The sequence below is a fragment of the Platalea leucorodia genome (genome assembly GCF_965183815.1).
Source record: "Platalea leucorodia genome assembly, chromosome: 5".
NCBI classification, from domain to species: Eukaryota; Metazoa; Chordata; class Aves; order Pelecaniformes; family Threskiornithidae; genus Platalea; species Platalea leucorodia.
The window spans coordinates 13,024,167-13,044,602 of record NC_138827.1 but is presented as its reverse complement, the minus strand read 5'-3'; the positions used below and the strand labels follow the sequence as shown (position 1 = coordinate 13,044,602).

The 20,436-nt window shown below is 50.2% G+C and overlaps 2 protein-coding genes across 4 annotated transcripts; both read left to right on the top strand.

Annotated features, from left to right (window-relative positions):
• Positions 1 to 6,767: 6,767 nt before the first annotated feature.
• PSMG3 (proteasome assembly chaperone 3) lies at positions 6,768 to 10,222 on the top strand. Of its 3 annotated transcripts, none has more exons than XM_082313231.1 (3): positions 6,768 to 6,880; positions 7,393 to 7,610; positions 9,687 to 10,222. In XM_082313231.1, exons 2-3 carry the CDS (start codon positions 7,395 to 7,397, stop codon positions 9,837 to 9,839), a joined length of 369 nt encoding a protein of 122 aa, XP_082169357.1. In that variant the 5' UTR covers positions 6,768 to 6,880; positions 7,393 to 7,394; the 3' UTR covers positions 9,840 to 10,222. The 3 variants fall into 3 exon arrangements, with proteins under 3 accessions (XP_082169357.1, XP_082169355.1, XP_082169356.1); XM_082313229.1 differs by lacking the exon at positions 9,687 to 10,222 and adding an exon at positions 9,452 to 9,680; XM_082313230.1 differs by lacking the exon at positions 6,768 to 6,880 and adding an exon at positions 6,975 to 7,281.
• A 2,428-nt stretch (positions 10,223 to 12,650) lies between these two features.
• Positions 12,651 to 19,853, top strand: TMEM184A (transmembrane protein 184A). Its single transcript, XM_082313824.1, has 8 exons — positions 12,651 to 15,457; positions 16,165 to 16,330; positions 17,275 to 17,365; positions 17,457 to 17,532; positions 18,157 to 18,248; positions 18,655 to 18,824; positions 18,924 to 19,121; positions 19,565 to 19,853. Exons 1-8 carry the CDS (start codon positions 15,233 to 15,235, stop codon positions 19,813 to 19,815), a joined length of 1,269 nt encoding a protein of 422 aa, XP_082169950.1. The 5' UTR covers positions 12,651 to 15,232; the 3' UTR covers positions 19,816 to 19,853.
• Positions 19,854 to 20,436: the final 583 nt, after the last annotated feature.

Below are 20,436 nucleotides of genomic sequence, written 5' to 3'. Positions count from 1 at the left end.
CCAAAATGCTCTTGGAAGAGACAGGAAAGGAGGCTCACATGAAGTTAAGAGCAAAAACATGAGCTCAGCCTAGAGTCGCCTAGAGAAACAGAAGAAGAATTGCAAGTGCAGAGCAGAGAAAGACTTCAGCAGAGCATTTCTTACAGACACAGAAGAGAGTAGGAAAGTGACATTGATTTCCTTATGGAATATTCCAACCTCATTTCCAGGATGAAACTTAAAAAGTTGATAGCACATCTGCTTTTCTTGATTATCATGTTTCTTGTAGAGAAACAGGAGATAAGCACCTGTGAAATAAGGGACAATATTTTAATGCCATTTTCCTCAGTATATAATTGTTTTTTTCTCCTAAGAGTACATTTCTGTTGTCCATCAAATGCACAATTCAATTATCACAAACTTCAGTCCATTACTTAGAATGGCACTAACAAACAATTTCAATACTTATTTGTTTTTATGTTGATTCATAAAATTCTTTATGTGGTCAGTTAATTTTAACTTTAAACTTCAGCTTTAACAGACTCAACATTTTGCATGTTTCTGAAATGTCAAATCTGGCTCCAAGAGAAAATATTTATTCTATTACTCTCTAGAGACAGGAGCGGATGTAGTAAACTCCACAAGTTTTCTGAAATGGAGATAACTAGGATTTGAAGCACTTCTAAATACCAATTCCTGCAGCATATGCACATGCCTCAGAAAATATTTCACATCACAATATTCCTCATAAATGTATTTCCAATCTTCTGTCGTAGATAAGTCCTACAATATGGCTTCCAGTTTCCTAAAATCTCACACTTTTACAGAGACAGCAAGTGAATCAGGTTAGTGTAGGTAGATGAAGACTGAGATCTGAGAGCCTCTACAGCCCACTGAAGGGTATCTGCCTACATGCTTTTGCCTTGTCATGGTAAGTCTTTATGCAGGTTTGACTTTGATTCTTTATTCTGATCTACAGCATAACTAATGCTTTATGTCCTAAGCTTCAGCAACAGAGAGGATTTTAATTTTGACTAGATGGCAAAGAAAATTTAATGTACTACGAAAGGGGAAGCATTCAGACACCAGGCATTTCCACCATCTCCACCTTCAACTTCTATAAAGAACTTAAAAATCAGATGGGGCCAATCTTCACCTAATATTCAAGAGTAATTTGTAATACCCAGAAAGCATTTTGTTATTGTTTCATTGGCAAGGCACAGAGTCGCCCACTTTGTTGGGAAATGCTTCAATGCTTCCACATATTTAAGTTTTGCAAAATGAATACCTTCTGTAATTCTCGAACTTTTGTTACACAACCCTCAAAATCGAATCATGACCTGTCTACCGCATACTTTGCTGTTATTTATGCAGTATATAAAGGAAAAGTAAATATTTATTCTCATTTTCCACTGTGTGCACTGACTGATATCTCCCAAAGTTAACAGCAGCATTATGAACTGCAAACGATGATACATTGTCAAAGTTGAAACCATTTGGTTATATGCCTCTTACATTTTCAAATATTCCCAATGCAATTTCATAACTGTCTTGAACATAATGAGACAATAGATTTTTCCTCTTTCAACTGTGTAATAATGAACAACTATTAGAAACACTATTATTTCCAGAGTTTGAGGGATCGGTGGCCACAGAGAAAATATGCCCTTTTCAACCAAGTTTTTAATTGTTTTCTCACTTGAAAGAGGAGCTAATTTATTACTGGCAGCGCACAAGGCATTTGTCTCATCAAGATATATCATTTTAGCTATGGGTGAATTCTAGACAACAACCTTATTTAATTTGCTGTTACAATTAAGTGATTTATACAACTGACTATACTATTAGTATCATACTAACACTCCGACATTCTCTTGTTGCTTCTGCAAGAGCCATGTTGTTATTTTCTGTGCTTTCGCACTTCTTATGAACAGAGTGGTATGAGTTTTGTTCTTAGAAGCTATGCTACAATTATTTTTATGGTCCACTCCATTTGCATGCTGTCTTTCATCTGACAGACCGCCACGAGCAGCTGAAAAACTCCTGCATAAACTATAGTGAGCTTTATGGCAATTACTGCTGTCTTTACTGATCCATGGAAATAATTTCTTCAGCCATTCCAGTAATGCAAAGCTTCTGCTGTTCACAGGGTGGATCTGTTGATAGATGATACCATCCACAGGCGCTGTCATGGTCATGATCTATGTAGGGCTGTTATTTGACAAACGAAAATTATGTAAACAGTACTCAAACTCAATCTTGCTTCATGATGACTCTGTCTGCTCCATACCCCCTGGCTACAGTGTCCAGTACAGCCAGCTGTTATCTCATGATAAATATAGGGGATAAAATTATCATTAGACAGCACCAGGTTGACTGCATGATGTAATCCTGACTCCTTCAGGTAGCTGGAGCTCTTCTAGCTCTCTTAGGTAGTCTGGAACTATTCTGGAGCTGTATTTCACACATTTTAAGAATATCGTTTTCATTTCAGTGGTTGTTGAAATAATTTCTAGAATTTTTTTTGCAAAGAAATGTAAGATCTGCTGGCTTTAAAGGTACTGAATATATGAAAACTACTGCTGTTCGAGATCAAGCACCCAAGAAAGTGTTTTCAGCAACATCCTTCTGTAGGTGTGACTTGCCTCACGTTTGCCAGGCTCTGCAATCTCAGCATTAGTCCCCTTCTGAAACTCTCCCCCAGCACCAAGGGAGCTCCTTTCTCATCCCAGCCCCGTGGATCTGAAGTCCTCCTTCTCCAGCCTGCACAGCAGTTCAGAAAACACAAATGACACAGCATAACAAAGTCCTACAAGGGCTGGAGTACTCCTCTATTTATAGGATGCTAAATCTGACTAAAAAAAATTTCCAGAGAGCTCCAGTCAAATTGCTACCTAGATGTTTCCAGGCCCAGCCAGAGTGTGCTGGCTTACTGCCATGTTTTTAAATCCTACCCTGCACGTTGAGCTTTTGCAGGAAAATATGCTAGTGCTCATATGTGGGCAGTTACTATTTACACAAACATTAATGAGCATTCCCATATTGTTTCCTTACTAAGTTTCAAATGCAAGAAAACAAACCAATAGCATGACCTGACAGTCTCAGGCATGCAGAGACATCCGGCATTTCCATTTCAGATGTGCAGCTGAGTGCAGCTGACACAGAAAGGGAAAAATTTGTTTTTGAGCTTTATGTTTCTTTTTTCTTAAAAGACTGTGTTTTTTCTGTCTGAATTCTACACTGGGGAAAAAAAAAGGTTTAATCGACAACTAAATACCTTAGAGTGGTTCGGCAATGCCTGATTGCTTGTCTTAGCCTTCCTCTTACTCGTGCAACAAATGAAGTAAGAGATGTCCCATACAATAAGAGCCGTGTGGACAACTTAAGGACAAAGCAAACCTCTTCGACTTGTCTCTCAGAATAAGAAATGATACTACTTGTTATCCTAGGGAGCACAGAAAAGGAACAAATGCACAGAAGAGCCAGAATCCCCTTACCTGCCTTCAAAATATGAGCACATAAAATGAGAGCCTCAGAGCTTTAACTCTGAGAATGCTGTTCAGCTGTCACCTAATCCTGGACAGGTCTGAACTCCTCTGGTGCTCACGCTTTAACCTCAGGCTGTCCCTGCAAACCTGATGTCCCATTTCTGTCCATGTGCAAAAGCAGTTGCATTTTGGTCATGTTTGGCAGGCCCATACCCATGTCAGGCTGAGATCCAGAAACCAGGAGATAAAACAGCCAGCTTCTGCCACGGCAGGCTTAACTCCTGACTGTGGATAGCCAGGTTCAAAGCTGTGTTTCCACTTTGCACCAAGCAGTGACAAAGCCTCTTTCCACTGACTGCAGAGAGCACCAGCCAGGCAGATCAGACTTCTGGAGCTAAAGCTAGTCTTTGAGAACAGCCCCAGATGTGCTCCTCTACCCACTTCCCCAAGGGCCTCGATTCAGCAGTATTTTCTGAACATTGCCTCTGCCAGACTCTATTTAAATGCAGTGGGAACCACTTGAAAGCACCAGGAGGTGGGTTTCTGCCATCCCTCCTACCCCTTTGACACAACAGCCTCATGGAGAGAGTGCTCACACAACCCCGCACTACCCACGACCCACTCGACCTTGCTGTGACAGTAATAAGGGGAAGAGGAGCACTCTGATATTGTCTGGCCAGAGGAATGTATTTAAAGGCAGCTCTGCTTCACGTACCTGATTTATAACAAGGGTCAGAATAATTCCCAAGCAGCTCCTGCATCGGGGAGCAAACTAATTCCTTTCCTCTCTTCTTGGCTGCGCAGCCCAGAGCCCAGCTGCACCTGAGGTTCCAGCTCACAGTCTATATTCTGCATCATAAAAGATACAAGAGAGAAATCTAAACTAGAGAAGTAATAACCTGTAAACTAATAAACCAACCCAGCACTTTGATAGCTAGGCACTCCCAAGAGCAGGGATTATTAATGGATGTCCCGAAACACTGTGTGTCTAGTTTTCGAGAGAAGTGGGAAACATTTCTGATGCTCTGTGGATCTTACGCATTTGGTCTATAAAACCAGTTCAGATAAATGCAGAGATTATTATAAAAAGCAGCCTCCTTCCAGTCTACACACACACACAGGTGCTTAAGCAATTTAAAAAGAAGAGTAGTAAGAAACTGCTCAAATAAATAATAATAAAGATATAAAGCTGCAATGTTATGGGTAGTTTTTCTTGTCAAAGTATGGGGCTGCACAGTCATTGATTTTCTCTGGTAATTGAGATAGTGACATGCATGACTAATGTTTCCTCAGCAGTGAGTGCATGGGAGTGGAAGAAGGGATCCTGAAATCCTGCAGAATCTCCAGCCAAGGATTTGATGGCTCTGACCTGCTGTCTGTCTCAATTCTTTCTTTCCCTCGGACTGTAAAATGGGGTATATTAATAATCTCTTGTGTTGAAAGAGAGTTTATGAAGCTAAATGTAACAATGTTTGCAATGTCATTAGGGATCTTTGGAGGAAGTGCTATAGATAACGGGAGTATAAGTACAGATACACGTCCTTCTCAGCCAGAAAATGCTGGGAAGCAGGTGGCAGGCAGACAGATCCCTCGGGAAAGGTCCCGTTATCTGCCACGGTGTGTATTCTCAAGTCTCCATCCCCTGCCTCAGTCACACAGACAACAGGAGCCTTCTCCTTAGTTCATGTTTTTTTAACGTATTTACTGTCAATGATGAAGATTCAGTGCTCAGTTATCTCCTGCCGTCTGCCTCTTGAGTTCGCTATAACCCAGCTCCGCTCCATGCCAAAATGAGATATCCAATTGATTGAAACTGTTAAAGATAATTCTTTTGTCCCAAACTAATGAAAAACAGTGAAGCACGATGTTTCCATGTGAATCTGAACTAGAGTGGACTTTCTTTGTCCCCTTGTCATGGGGGGACATGACAAAATAAAATGGAGGCTGGCAAGGACGGCAGGAAGAATCCGGTCCTTTGTGTTTCCTGAAGTAAAACTATTCTCTGGAGAAGGCAGAGCAAGAATAAACTTCTTTATGAGTCAGGAGGCTTTACTGACAAGAGCTGCTATTATCTCCGTCAAACAGGCAAAGCCTCGAGTGATTGTGGTAAGCAAGAAAGAGGAATGTTGGTTTTTCGCAGTGCTGGAAACAAACTATTTGCCAGATTGCAAGGAGTGCCGAAAAGGTATCAAGCCTCTCCGTCTGAATTAACCACAAGAATAACCTGCTGAATTAAAAGCTTTTCCGTGGACCTCTGCTGCTCTCTAACGGTGCCTTAAAGGATACCCGGCACAAAGTTTACATGCTCTTGCTATAACCATAGTCAAGTTTTGTTAAAACTTCTAATGTAAAACAAACAAAAGAAAATCATGAGGTCCTTAAGAGATGCTACCTGAAGAGATAACCCACAGCTGAGGTAGCTATTGCTGCAGCCACAGCTGGGACATTTTGTGTCTGGTGGGAATGACGGTAAAGGAGAGCTAACGCATAGAAGGGAAGGTCTGGAGCATATTTTAGAAGCAGCAATTGCAGAAGTCTGGAAGGGTGCAAACCTCTAAGAAATCTCAATTTTCAGAGCTTCGTATAAATTAGTATACAAAATTATTATTCATGAGTACTAGTATTTCAAATAAAAAAATTAGCACTGAATTAACTGCATGCAATTAACAGAAACTAACGTTTGCATGTATTGCTCATGGGACATTGTTTCTTTTTGCACTCTTCACACAGATGTCCTCATCTCCCATTACAGCACCATGGGGCAGCTGCCATCGCTCCCTCAAGCCCCACGCTTTGACGAGGCACACGCCGCTGCTCGCAGCGAGGCTGGGCGGCCGGCCTGTGACGGGGAGGGCAAGGCCGAGGGCAAGGCCGCTCCAATGGCCCAACACCAGCCTTCTTTTGATGGGAAAGCACGCTCGGGGGCTCAAAGTGTGCCCTAACACCACACAGGGGGTGGGAGCGGGCGCATCCCATGTGGAAACGGATGGGGGGGGACGACACCAAAATTAGCAGCCCCCAGGCTCACCGTGGCCCCCCACGGGCCTAAGGAGGGGCACACGCCACTCCGCACGGCCACGGGTGGGGTTCCTGCCGTGTGACATGCCCCCCCACCCCGCCACCATGAGAGCCAGTGTAAAACGGGCAGAAACCGGCCGAGGGGCCGGGCCGCGGGAAGGGGCCCAGCCCCGGGGCCGGCGACGGGCGACGTCCCTGAGGAGAGCGGGGGGGGCTGGAGATGGCGCCTCCCCGGGCGCGAGTAATGGCGGCGCGGCGCTGAGGGGAAGGGACGGCGGCGGCCGCCTGCGCCATCTCCCGGCGCCGCCGGCCGGCGAGGGAGGGGAGAGGCGCCGCTTCCGCCGCGGCGGGGCGGGCCTGGGCGGAGAGCGGCGGCGCGGCGGGGCCCGGCGCGGGTAGGGGCGGCGGGGGCCTCTCCTCGGCCTCGGCCTCGGCCTCGGCCTGGCGGGGGGGGGGGGGGGGGGGGCGGTCGTCTCCCTCAGGAAGCGCCGGGGCCTGCGGGGCGCGGGGTGGAAAGCGGGGCTCGGGGGCCGCCCCCTCGGTGCCAGCCACCGGGAGGCTGTGAGGGAGGGCCCGGGCCGGCGGGCCGGGCTCGGGGGCGGCCGGCTCCGTAGGTGCGGTCACTGTTAACCCGTCGTTAGCAGGAAGCCCTGTCAATGGCGGCTCCTCCGTGCGGGGGCAGCGCCGGCCGTTGCTGCGGGGCGGTTGAGGTTCCCCTCCGGGATGTGGGGTGCTGGCTGTTGTTCTGTGCAGACACACGCCTCCGGAGGCTTTTCTGCTCTGAAATCAACTTAACGTGGGTATTTCAAATGAAGGGAGGGATTCAGGCTTTTTATAGCCCGTGGTCCGTGGTTTTAATCTAATGTTATTTTATTGTTATTGTTGTTTTATTGTTCTTTTTCCGCAGCGATGGAAGCGAGTCCCATCGTGACGTCCAAGCAGCGAGAGGAGGTGGTGCACGGGGTCCCGACGGAGGTGGTGTGCACGGCGTTCTCCAACTCCGTCCTGGTGGTAGTCACACAGTACGGCAAGATGGGGACAATCGTCTACGTGGACCCCAACACCGTCGGTGACAACGTGGGCAGGCCCTCGCTCACCACAAAGGTGCTGCTGGGCAAGGATGAGGTGAGAGCGGATATACAGCGCACAGGCAGCAAGGATAAGGGGGAAATGTGGTAGGTGGGGCTGTGCAAGTTGCCAGGGAGTTGATGAATCACAGCAGTTACGTAGTGTTTGCACAGTGGTAAGATTAATTTAAAAATCTCGTCGGAGGGAAGAGGGGTTCATCAAAAAAGTATGCGTGCTCATCTGCTCTTTGACATAACAAAAGTTTAACTGACCATGAGTGGGTTGGGGATCTGTTATTTTGTGTCCTACAGGATACGGATTGCTTCGCCGTGTTTATGGAAGGTTTGATAAAGCTCCTGTTGATTTAAGGGTTGCAAGATCAAACATGCAGGCTTTGATAACCTTTTTCGTGTTTCTGTTCCAGTGAGTTTGTTTTCCTTTTCAAGTCCCTTTTCTCACACACCCCCCCATCTATGCCAGCCCCGTAGTGGACTTTAGTTGCCCTCTCCCAAGTGTGCCTGCCAGCACCTACCCTTGATAAAGTTTAATTTGTTTTGCTTCAACAAAATGAGTTTTTATCGACCATTTCACAAAGCTGGAGAGAAAGTAGAAGAAAATGTATTTCTCAAAGCGTCAACTAGTCAAGCATTAAAACAGAAAGTTACAGAGCTACAAGATTATGAGGCTTTCCATCAGGTTTGGAGCTACCAAATATTACTTGCTAACCTTAACTAGAAAAACTCTAGCAATACAAATTCTGATTCTATCTGCAGCTTCCCCTTATGGAGTTCCCGTTCTTCAGCAATTTTGCCTTCTCTGGATGGGACATGCTTTGCTTTCCCTGGTGTGATGTCTGCTAATTCTGACCACCTCCACCCCCAAGCTATTTTTATGTTTTATTTGGAAATGGGAAGTGCCTTTGTTTACTTTGTTACGTAGTATTTTTAAATTATTTTACCGACTTAATCATTCTAAACTTTAAGAAAAGGCTTTCACTAGTTTACTGCCTTCCTGCTTGTTACCGTTAACGTCCCCGTTTGGGATGGTGCACACTTCCAAACCACACTGGTAGCTAAAATCAAGCAAACTCATCCTTCTGATAAATACATAACTGTGGGTGTAAATAAAACCTAGACAAGCTGAATGGTTCAAAGCTGCACCAGGAGAGGTGTAGACTGGACAGGAGGAAGCATTTCTTTACCAAGAGGGTGGTCAAACACTGGAACAGGCTCCCTAGAGAGGTGGTCGATGCCCCAAGCCTGTCAGTGTTTAAAAGGTGTTTGGACAGTGCCCTTAATTACATGCTTTAACTTGGTCAGCCGTGAATTGGTCAGGCAGTTGGACTAGATGATCACTGTAGGTCCCTTCCAACTGAAATGGTCTATGCTACTCTATTCTAGTCTATTCTTGTTAAAGAAACTTCATTAAGAAGATTATATCCCTTTTCTTCCCTCCTTCAGCCTCACTACTTATTTCTGTTTTTCATTATTCTGTTAAAATCAAAACCAACGTCTTTTACACATGGTGTGCAAAAACTATGTATATAACACCATTTTGGGGTCTCTAGAAATTGCAAAAATAAGAGGTTTTTTCCCAGAGCTGTCAGCAGAACATACCCTCTTCAGCAACAAGTTTTTAAAAGAAAATTGTATTTGGAGACTTCTTCAGAAATCTGGCTGTGATGGAAATAGAGGCATTTTGATCCGTGGCATTTGATATAATTTGATATTTGGTGACGTAGTTTGGGTGGGAGGATTAGCGGAAGGAAAGATTCTGCATACCGACTTTCCAAGTTTTCCAAACCAGTGCAAAACTCGATTCAAGTGCAGCTCCACTTAAGTTGTTTCAGGGTAGTTTGGGTGGCTGTCACTCATGGGCCCAAACTCTTCCCTTTTAAGCTGGTTGAGAAAGTGCTTTCTGAAGTTCCCTGTGCCGTGGCTTTGCTGACCAGCCAAACACACGTCTGTTCCCAGTCATGTTGGAACCACGCAGCAAACTGCGCGCTCAGTCCGCGTCTGGCATCGACAGGCTCTCGATGTGCTCCGTGTCGCGGCAGGACTCTTCCTCTCCTAACTCGTGCGGGAGGGCTCTCCCAGCTGTAAGAGTGTACATCTGTATACCTTTGCTTTTCAGCCCCTCGTCCATGTCTGTGCCAAAAATCTGGTGGCATTCGTCTCTCAGGAAGCTGGGAACAAACCTGTTCTTCTCGCCATGGCTTTGAAGGACAAGACCATGGAAGGAATACAAGCTCTACGGGAAGTGATCCGAAGTTGCCAAGTGTGGTGAAGTTGTGCCATCTGGATTCAAGGAAATGATCTTGAGTCCATGACTCATCACCACTTATTTAAAAGGACAAGAAATGAAAATGATGGAATGTCTTTGTGCTGGTTTTGGACGTACCGAGGAATTTCATGAATTTTTCTCTACTGTGTAGAACATTTGTGGGTTTTGTTACTGTGACAGGTTTGCGGTCCATATAGTCAGTGATGAGACAAGAACAATTGTCTCAACGTACAAGAGAAGTATTATTTTTATCACATTGGGTGGGATATATATTTGGGAAACGGCAGGGCTCTGCGTTTGTGTCCTGAGGAGCGGTAGATGCCAAGCTCTGTAGCTACGCTGTACCGCAAAGGGGGAACACCCAGTGCCGAGTGAATAAAAGAAACATTGACGAATCTAATTTTACCTGTTTTCTTTTTTGCTCTGTGAAAATCACTTCAATTGAAATACAAGCCTCGGTAACAAATCAACAGCAATTGCATAATAGGAAAGATTTTCTTGCCTGTTTTTAAGGAAATGAGTCCTATATGACTGCTTTTGTCCTTATGTCAGTCCCTTTCCTGATGTAGTCTGAATCCATTTTCCACTTTCACTCTGATTTTAAAGAGAGGCAGATAATTATGCTCTGCAAATTTCATGAAAGCTGACGTCAGGGTGGAAGACAGGAACCCAAATTAGTGGTGAGAAAAAGACAAAATAACAGCTTATGGATTACATGGTACCGGCACATTGGAGAGGCAGCACATACATAGCTTGGACCACCTGCAGCGAGCTGTCCCTCTCCTAAAGCACCTGTCGGGGGAGACGCAGGGACAGAAGGGTTTGGGGGGTTACCCAGGGGTGTTTCTTCCGAGGCTCTTGCAAAAAAAAGCGTTGGGTGAAGTTCTGTGAGTGAGTGCAATGCTTAATAGCCAAACTTTTGCCATTGGCTTGGAAAGCACATTTGTTTTTACCTTGTCTTGTTACAAATAACACCAAGTAGTAAATTTTTAAGTGAGCTGTTACACACTTTTGTCAGTTATGAACTTGACTGAGCAGAGAGAGGCCAGGTCTTGGGTTCTGGGCAGGGAAGCCTTGTGCTGCGTTAAGACCTGCTGGGATCAGCAGTGTCAGCACAGAGCCTGGGCCTACCCCGTGTAGATCCAGTTGCTGGGTCATTTCGGTTGCTAAAAAAATCCCCTAAAAGTAGAAAAGCAGAAAATGCATTTCGAAAGGACTCTTTTTCTCTGAAGTAAGGGTTATTTACAGTATTTAAAGGATTATGAGAAATGAAACTTTTTTTTAAAAGTACATCCAAACACTGCAGGCTTGCAGCTGCCCTTGACAAGAAATTTTGTCTAAAAATAATTTTCCGAACTGTGCTTCCAAGAATCAAAGATTTGCATCTGTCAGAACTCCAAATTTTCCCTCTTTTACACCCTTTTTTTTTTTTTTTTTTTTTTGTCTAGGAGGGCTGCAAGAGGCATGTGGAATTTGTTAATGTCAATCCTGGTTTGCTAGTAGGGATTATTTCCAGACACAAAATTCAATGTAGTTCCCAAATCCTGGTGCTCTTATGGTGTCCGTAGCTCCAGCAACTTGTGGAAACCATACATTAATTAGCAAATTGAACGTAAATCGCATCTTCCACCGTGGTGATATGGTGGCGTACCACCGCGATGGCCCAGAGACACGAGTGTTACTACCTAAAAGCCAACCACGAGTTAACTACCTTAATTTCCTGGCTCTGTGTGCCACCAGGTCTGCGCAGGGAGGCAGGTAAAGAAAGGATGTGGAGATCTCTCCCGTTTGATGCTCGGAGCCAGGGCAGACTTATCTTGCTGCCTTTCCACGGGCGATAAATTAGACCACGAGCAATTGGTCCTTCGACTTTGCTCCTCTCTGCTCTGCAGTTAACCAGGGAGAAGGCCTGCCCCAAAAAGCATTCACAGGTCTGACGGTACCACCGGCCACCTGCCTTCTAGTCATCGCCATCCTCCAGGTAAGGATTAATTCCCAATTGCGGGAAAACCTGCCCTCGCCGTCCAGGCAGGGCTCTCACCCACAGCTGCTGGATGTGCGCCAGGCTGCGGGCAGCGGCGTGGGGCTGCACCGTGGCTTCCCATCCGTGTTTGCTTTCCGGGCGTGGGTGCCGAACGCGGCGGACTGGAAAGGTAAGTTTGGTAGCTTTTCCGCAGGAGGCAAAGCCCAACCTGCTGCTCCAGCTCCCGCGGGGCCCGGGGTGCAGCGAGGGTGAGCAGGGCGCTGGCAGGGCCAGCTGCCAGCGGGCGGGCAGGGCTGGGAGGGTGCCCGGAGGAGGAGTCTCCCGCGGGTGCAGGTGGAGGAGGGCGCAGGGGATGCGGAGGCAGGTGCACGGCAGCCAGACCCGCTCCCGGAGGAGCCCTGCAGGGTGAGTGGGGCCCCTGGGGGGATACGCAGCAACTGGGGGCACCTCTCCAAGGAGCAGAGGTTGCCCCAGCCATCGGTCCTGAGCACCCATGGGAGCTGCTGGGGGGGCAGAGCCTGCTGCAAGAGCCCTGTGCCTGCGTCACCCACTTCTGGACGGGCTTTAAGGAGGGCTCGATGCTGCCCTGCCTTAATTTATACCTGTGTGCTGTAGGTCCTTCCTCCTGGGTGGCCTAGGGGTGGTATGGAGAGGCTGGTTGGGTAAATAACACCCGTACCCTGGCTTCATCTGAAAGCGATCAGGAGGAAAGACATGTCTCCTGCGCTGGTGGGGCTGAGCCTGGATGCTCCCCTCCCCGGGATGGGGGTCAGGGATCTCCCCCCCTTACCGGGGCACACAGCCAGCACCATGGAGGCGCTGGTGGGGGACTGCGGGAGCTCGCCTTTCCTTTCTGACTGCCCCAGCCCCACGGGGGCTGCTTCAGAGGTGGGGATTTGTCCCGGGTGCTTCGGGACATGGGGAGGGATGTGAGCTGGGAGTCCTGGCTCTGGGAGGCTGCAGATGGAGGGGAATCCCTGGCAAAGTGAAAAGCCCCATTTGCAGGTGGCCTGCCTGAAGACAGGTTTCACTGCTCAGTTTATCTTCTGCTCAGTGCTCACTTAGCATCTCTAATATCCCAGGGAGTGAGTGTAACAGGTAGACACTGTGTGGCAGGTACCTGCAGGGTGTCTCAAAACAGCCAGACTGGATGTGGCACTGACACAGTTCCATCGAGGAGCTGAGTTTTGCAGCTAATATTATTCTCCACATCTCCTCCCCACCTTTGTTTTGGAAGCAAATGGCCCTCTAACTGCATTGAATTGCCCGGCTACCTTGCACAGCCAGGATCTAATTACCTCTGGAGCTGGGAGCCCTGTCTCCAAATGGCACCGAGGCTTTTGTTTTTAATGACTTGCTCCGCCACATTCAGAGTGTGACAATGTAGGGGAGCCTGCCAGGACCGGCTGCTGGTGGCACCGTGCTCGTACCACGATGGCTGGGAAAGCTAATACGAGTTGGGATGTCTTGGGCCAAGCGTCTGTGCACGGCACTGGGCCGAAAACAGAATAAATGGGTCTAGCGATGAGCACATCTCTGCCATGTCCTGGGAAGCGAGCTGGATCGCCTCCTTCCCTATCGTGATGCTCTAGCAGAGGGAAAGTGTATCAAATCTGGCTGTATGGCCCCAACCTGTGGCAGGGCAGCCCCCAGAAAGAGCAAGGAGCTGCGGGGAACAGGGCACAGCTGGGCTTTCGTTTCCCTCCCTGCACTGCAAGCTATCTCCGGCCTCCTGTTAATGTTTACAAGGCAGGTCCAGCGTTGTCTGTCCAAAGACCAGATCCCTCCCCGGCTCTCTCTGGGATCCTGCTTCCTGCTGGCCGGGGCAGGGCCACAGGACGATCACAGGGAGGAAAAACCCGGCTCCCCGCTGCCTCCGTAACACTATCAGCCCCGCTCTCCCTCCAGCCACCTCCGGCTCCGCTTCCCCGCTGGCGGGTGCAGGTACGCCGGGGTGAGCTCCTGGGCCCTCGCCAGCACGCCGCCGCCCCGAGCATCTCCGCTTACAGGCGGCTCCTGCCAGGCGGAGGGGGGGGAAGGTATTTTTAGGACTGTTGATCTGACACCAGCTGAGTTTCCTCTCCTGTGAAGTTGGGGTTCGGGGAGAGGGCAGGAGAGAAAGCCACCAGGCGAGATCCTACTTTGGGTTCTGTGTTTAACTGGACCGAGGTCGTTCCCACCACTCTTATCTGTGGCAGATATTTTCTTGCCTCTCACCAGTTCATGCTTACAGTTTTACCTCTAGGCGATAGTTACTCAACAGCTAAAATCTTTGTTTATTAACAATGCACCGAGAAGCATCTATATAGTTAGAGCTCTGCTTGCAGATTGTTGGTTTTGTTTTTTTTTAAACCGCTATTGTTATACTTGGGAAAAAGCAGCTTTCCATAGATTAGCAGAAAGAGAGGCCCAACATGGCAGTTTATGCATCTGTTGGCCTTGAGATATGACGCTGCCCTATAAATAAGAGCGTATTATTAGGTTGGTGTGGAGCCACAGGGTACACGGTGCCCGTACGCCCCAGCCACTCTCTGCAGTGGGAATGCTTGGTGCCTTCGGGCGACTGGCTTCGAGGAGGACAGACCTGTCGGGGAGATGCTGGAATGCTTCAGAATCCCCAAAGGGCAGCAGCTCTGCCTGCTCTGCCTGCAGCATGGCAGGCTTGCTCCCTTGTGCTTAATTTGGGTGCGGGAGGGACTGCTGGCTGCCCTTCAGTTCTCAGGATTGGCATTGCCAGCACCCCAAGACCCCCGTGATCCCAAAATGGCCGGGGCTGGCCAAATGCCCTGGTGATGCCAAACCTCTGGCTTCTTGGGCAGCCCCAGGGTTTGCCGCCAGCAGGCCACACGTGAGGAAAGGAGCCAAATTTTGAGGGGGGACCAGAGGGATCCCAGCATTTTCTGGGCTCCCAAGGAGGACATCAGTGTCCTGATGGCTTGTTGGTAAGGGGCTCATTATTATCATGGGTGAGGGAGGAGTTTAACCCTTAAGTCTCTGGTTTCTGATGGAAAAGGGTCCTGAGCCACAAGTGTGAATGCACAGGGGCACAAACGCAGGCAGGTCTTTCCCTTTCAAGCAGGATAGTGACCCCTGAGAAAACCAGAAGTAGCAAGGCTGGGAAGGAGAAGCGTGTGTTTTGGGGGACACAGGGACTGCACACACCTCCTTGAAGAAAAGTGGGTCCGCTCTTGAAGGGTGTTTGCATTTTCCTGCTGGGAGAAGCAGACCCAATCATGGTGAATAGACTGGTTTGGGTGAGAGACACCCTGGAAAAAGCCTGGGGAGGAGATAAACCTCACAGGAGGTTTGTTCACACTGTGTGGGCTAGGAAATCCGCTGTGACTTTCCCCTTCACCAGCTTACCTCCGTCCTGCCTTCCTGCACTGCTCCCTTTGCCTCTCCCTCCCTGCAGATGAGTAATGCCACACGTGCCTTGCCCTCTCCTGTGGCACCCGGCACCCCGGGGCCCAGCACGGTGGCCAGGCTCGCCTCAGCTCCCCCATCCTCGGCCCTCGCCCTGCTCACAGCCGCCCACAACGACTCTGAGGATGGCCAGCAGCTTTTCCTGACCACGACAGCAGCGCAGGTCATCTCCGGCATCTTCGTGTGGTTGGCGCTCATTGTCACCTTCCACCAGGTACGGGCTGGAGCGGAGACAGGGCTCAGCACTGGGGTTGATGCAAGGGCAAAACTATTCATTGCCCCCAAGTTCATTGCAGATCACTCAGCTCTGGGTAAATATTTCCTCCTGTTGCTGCCCGGAGGGGATATCTCCACTGTCGGGAGCCTGGTGCTGGCAACTCGGGAGGGTGGACTTTGCCCACGCGTTCCCCAGGTGGCTGCCAGAGCCAGGAGAGGCTGCAGGGCATCGGCACTGCCTGAAGGCAACACCCAGTGGAGTTTCTCATCTGCCACCCTGGGGTCTGTGCCTTTGGGGTGTGCGCCGCTGGCTGCCTTGAAATGTACTACCAGTGGGCATGTTTTTGGGTGCTGCATGGATCCGTGCTGCTGAAGGCAGCCCTGGGGCAAGCTGGTGCCTCTGAGTGCTGGGACGGGGCTGCACGTGGGCTGCCATGGAGGAGGGCACGCTCCTTGCACAGTGCCAGGGAAGGGACCCTATTTCCATGTGTTTTTGTAGAGGGGATTGCCCCGGGGACCAGGATGGAGCCTGTCTCATGTGTCTGCTCACTGTGGTGGGTCTGTGGTGGAAAGCTGGCAGTGCTTTCATCCCTGGGAGGAGGGTCAACTTGGGACGAGCCTCCTGCAGGCCCCCGGGCTGGGGGCACCTCTGGTTCCCCTCCTGAGCAGTGGTAGCCACAGCTCTATGTGCTGGGCACTTTGCAGATCTACACACACCTGAGGAATTACACCATCCCCAAGGAGCAGCGCTACATCATCCGCATCCTCTTCATTGTGCCCATCTATGCCTTCGACTCCTGGCTCAGCCTCCTCCTCCTCGGCAGCCACCAGTACTACGTCTACTTCGACTCAGTGCGCGACTGCTATGAAGGTGAGTGCAGCCTCTCGTTGGCACGGAGGCTAACGGCAAAGCAGGGCTCTCATCTTGCTGACCTGTGTCTCTGGAGTGTCCTGGATTGCAAAAAGTGTCAAATCTTCATCTCTTTCACTTCCCACTTTCCCTTCCTCCATGCAGCAGTTTTTCCCCATCCTTCTCCACCAGCAGCAGGGAGGGGATGCCCCACTGGTAGACACGAGCTGGTGCCTTTCCACTGCCTGCCTGCAGGCTCAGAGGGACCCCAGCATCATGCTCCTGGGGAAAGATGTTTTCTGGTTGTCTTTGGGGTAGAAATGCAGCTTCTCTAAAGCAGAAAGTAGATGTACCTAAGAAATAGGGGAGTTGGGATGTTTTGAGGCGGAAGGGAAGCTCATCAGGGTTGAGGTTGCTCTTCCATCTTGTTGCTCTCCCCCTGGTGAACAGAGGGGTGTGGGTATGTGTATTACTTCAGGTTTGGAGTATATGAAAAATAAGTGATGGGGATGTTCAAGAAAACTGTTCAGGACCTGCTCCTTGCTGGCCACCAGCCACTTGTGCTGCCTCTTAGCAATTCTGAGGTCCTTCCACGCTGATGGTCCCTGGCCATTGCACTCCTGCCTGGGTTTGTCTGGGTGTGCATGGAGGCCAGCTCCATGAGCACTGCTGGGACGTCCGACTGCTGCCACGTGCACACAGGGTCTGTGTGTGCACAGAGGAGCTGCTGCATCTGCAACGAACCCTGTGCACGTGGTGCGGTGCATCTGACTCTGCTTGGAAGTCAGATGAATTTGACCTGCTGCTCCTCTCGCTGCGCTCCCACCTACCAGTGTCCCAAATTCTGATGCTGTGCTGGGGTGGATGAGAAGACACCTGAGCAGGAAGGGATGTGAAATGTAGTAACACCCCCCCTCCTGGATCTCCATAAGCCCTGCTGATTGTGTCTGCCCTTGCCTTGCCAGCTTTCGTGATTTACAGCTTCCTGAGCCTGTGCTTTGAGTACCTCGGAGGGGAAAGCACCATCATGACAGAGATCCGAGGGAAGCCCATTGCGTAAGACCCAGCATCCCACAAGTTCCTTGGTCCTCCCCCCGCTTTCCCCATCCAGCAGCCCCAACAGCATTTCCTTGGCTTCTGCTTCTAGGTCCAGCTGCTTTTATGGGACCTGCTGCCTTCAGGGTATGTCCTACTCTATCGGGTTCCTGCGCTTCTGCAAGCAGGTGGGTACCTAATGGGGCGCATCAGCTCCGCTCCCCTCTGACAAGGGCTCTCCAGGCGGCAGGTCCCTTCCCTGCTGCCCTGCCAAGAGGGCTCTGCTTCACTGCTCTCCCGAGATGCTCTTTTGTTTTTTTTTTTTTCTCCAAGGGAGGCAGCTCACCCAGCTTGCCAGCACCTGGCCAGCAGCAGGGCGCCTCGCTCGCTCTCCTTGCCTCTGACTCACTGCTGAGTCAGGGTCTCCTCCCACTGCAGAGCTGAGATTGCCATCTCTGTCCAGTCCCAGGTTAGCCTGGACGGCTCTCTAACTCTCCAGGGCTGCGCTGCAGGCCAAATCCTGGCACCGGTCTGTCCCCAGCCACCCGGTCCCCCTCCTCGGAGTGGCTATGCTGCCTTTCAGGAGCTGCCTTTTGGGAGCCCTGCTCCCTCCCATCTGCCGAGCTTGAGCTGGTTCATATTTCACCCTGCAGCATTGGTCACTCCTGTGATGAACTGCTTTCTCCTCTGTGCCTCTGTCCCCAGAGCAGAGGGGTTGGCTCACATGGAGGAGCCGGGGGTGGCAGGAGCTGCAGGGAGGGTGGTGGGATGTCCCTGCTGCTTGGGGTGCACCGTGTCTCTCCCCTGTGCAGGCCACGCTGCAGTTCTGCATCGTGAAACCCCTCATGGCGATCATCACCATCATCCTGCAGGCGTTCGGGAAGTACCACGACGGGGACTTCAAGTGAGGATGCTGGGTCGGGCTGGGGAGGGTGAAGGGGACAGGACAGGTCCCTGCTCCATCACAAGGGATGGGGAGTCCTGTCAGCCCCCCCCAGGGAGCTGCTCCAAGGGTAGTGAGAGCACAGGGAGGCCAAAGCACCGGGGAACAGGGACTCACTGCCCCCAAATAAGAAAGGGACGAAACTCCTGTGAGCCATAATTTAAGATGTCCCACCAACAGAGGAAAAGCTGAGAGTGGCCCCCTGCTCCCCCCTTTCTCCCTGCCTCTCCCTCCCCTCCTGGGCTGTGCTTTCCCCATGGCAAAGCCATGCACTTCTCCCCCTCCATTTCTTCCTCCTTTGCCTCTGGTTGCACTCGCTTTGCTTCTCGCAGGCCAGGGCAGCAGCTTGCTCTCTCTCTCCCCACAGTGTCCAAAGCGGCTACCTCTACATCACCATCATCTACAACTTCTCCGTCAGCCTGGCACTTTATGCCCTCTTCCTCTTCTACTTCGCCACCATGGACCTGCTGCGCCCATTTGAGCCAGTCCTCAAGTTCATCACCATCAAGGCAGTCATCTTCCTCTCCTTCTGGCAAGGTGGGTCTCACCACAGACACCCAGTGCTTCTCCTCCCATAGCCCCACCTGACCCAGGGATGCAGGACCAGAGCTGATCCCTCTTCGTCCCCCTGCACAGGGACACTGCTTGCAATCCTGGAGAAATGTGGGGTGATCCCTGAAGTTCAGATCATCGATGGGAAGGAGGTGGGAGCTGGGACGGTGGCTGCTGGCTACCAGAACTTCATCATCTGCATTGAGATGCTCTTTGCTTCCATTGCCCTGCGCTATGCATTCACCTGCCAGGTGTACAGAGAAAAGAAAGAAAACTCAACAGGTAACTCTTCCTCTCTTCTTCCTTCCTTCATTGGTGAATAAGGAAAGAGGAGACACCCCCCCCTTATAGCATTACCAATGGGATGCTAAAAGCCACCAGAGGAGTTGTTTCCTTCTCTTGTGCTCCATGAGTTCCTTCTCCCTCTTCTCTCATGATACCCATGAGCCGCAGCGAGTGGATAGGAAAAGAGACCTTGGTGTGGATGGGCAGAATTAGGGGATTATGGTATTACAGCACATGCTGCTGGAGAGGTTCCATCCTCTTACAAACATGCAGCTGGGGTTGCCTTTCTTCTCCTTGACGCTTGCCACCGCAAGCTGACGTGGCCCACAATGAGGCCCTGCTTTTGAATTTCTAAGGAAAAGTGTCACTCCAGTATTGGAGCACTTGGGAACATTGACTGTCTGATGTCCCATCGCCCTCCCGCTCTCCCTGTTTTTCAGCAAACCTTGCCCCGATGCAGAGCATCTCCAGTGGGCTGAAGGAGACCATAAGCCCCCAGGACATCGTGCAGGATGCGATCCACAACTTCTCACCCGCATACCAGCAGTACACCCAGCAGTCGATGCAGGAAGCAGAGCGCAAAGTACCAGGGGAGAACGGGCACATGGCCTCCAAGGTGGAGGGACCGAGTGGCAGAAAGAGCAAAAACATTGAGAAGAGAGTGCTGATCCTGTCGGACGAGGAGCTGTAGGAGACGTCAGAGGGGACAGTGACACTGGAGAGGTTTAAACCCATGCAAATGGGAGCTGTCTCAAGGCTGAGACCACCTGGTCTAATCAGAGTACCGAGAAGCCAGGAACTCTACCCAGAAAGCCAGTCTCTCAAAGGGAAGATACAATAACCCAGGGAAAGGTTAAATCAAAAAGTGCCAGCTTCTGCTGTCCCATCTCTACTGGTGTGAGGGAGTGGGCTGACTTTTCTCCTGCGACTAAGGAGCCCTGCGTTGCTGTCTGGGCTTTGCTGCCCCACTGCTGGTGTCTCGATGCCAGCCCCGTGCCCATGCCCACACTGAGGGATGCCATGAAGAGAGGGGAGCCAGGCTGCAGGACAGACCAGCTGCCCTCGCCCTCCTCTTACCTTCAAGCAGTGCTGAGGCCTAAGAGAAATGCTTTTCTCAGCACAGTTCTGCTCTAGTTTCTCCCAATTTGAGTAAAAAATGATCTCGAAGGGCCCCGTGGAGAAAACCAGCCCAGGAAGGTGACTTCACTTCACCTCAAAACCCGGTAACGGTTGAAAGACGTCATTCCTTATTTTTACCTCTTCTCCCCTCTCCTTCTCCCAGAAAAGCCTACGGAGTTGTGCAGAAGACCTT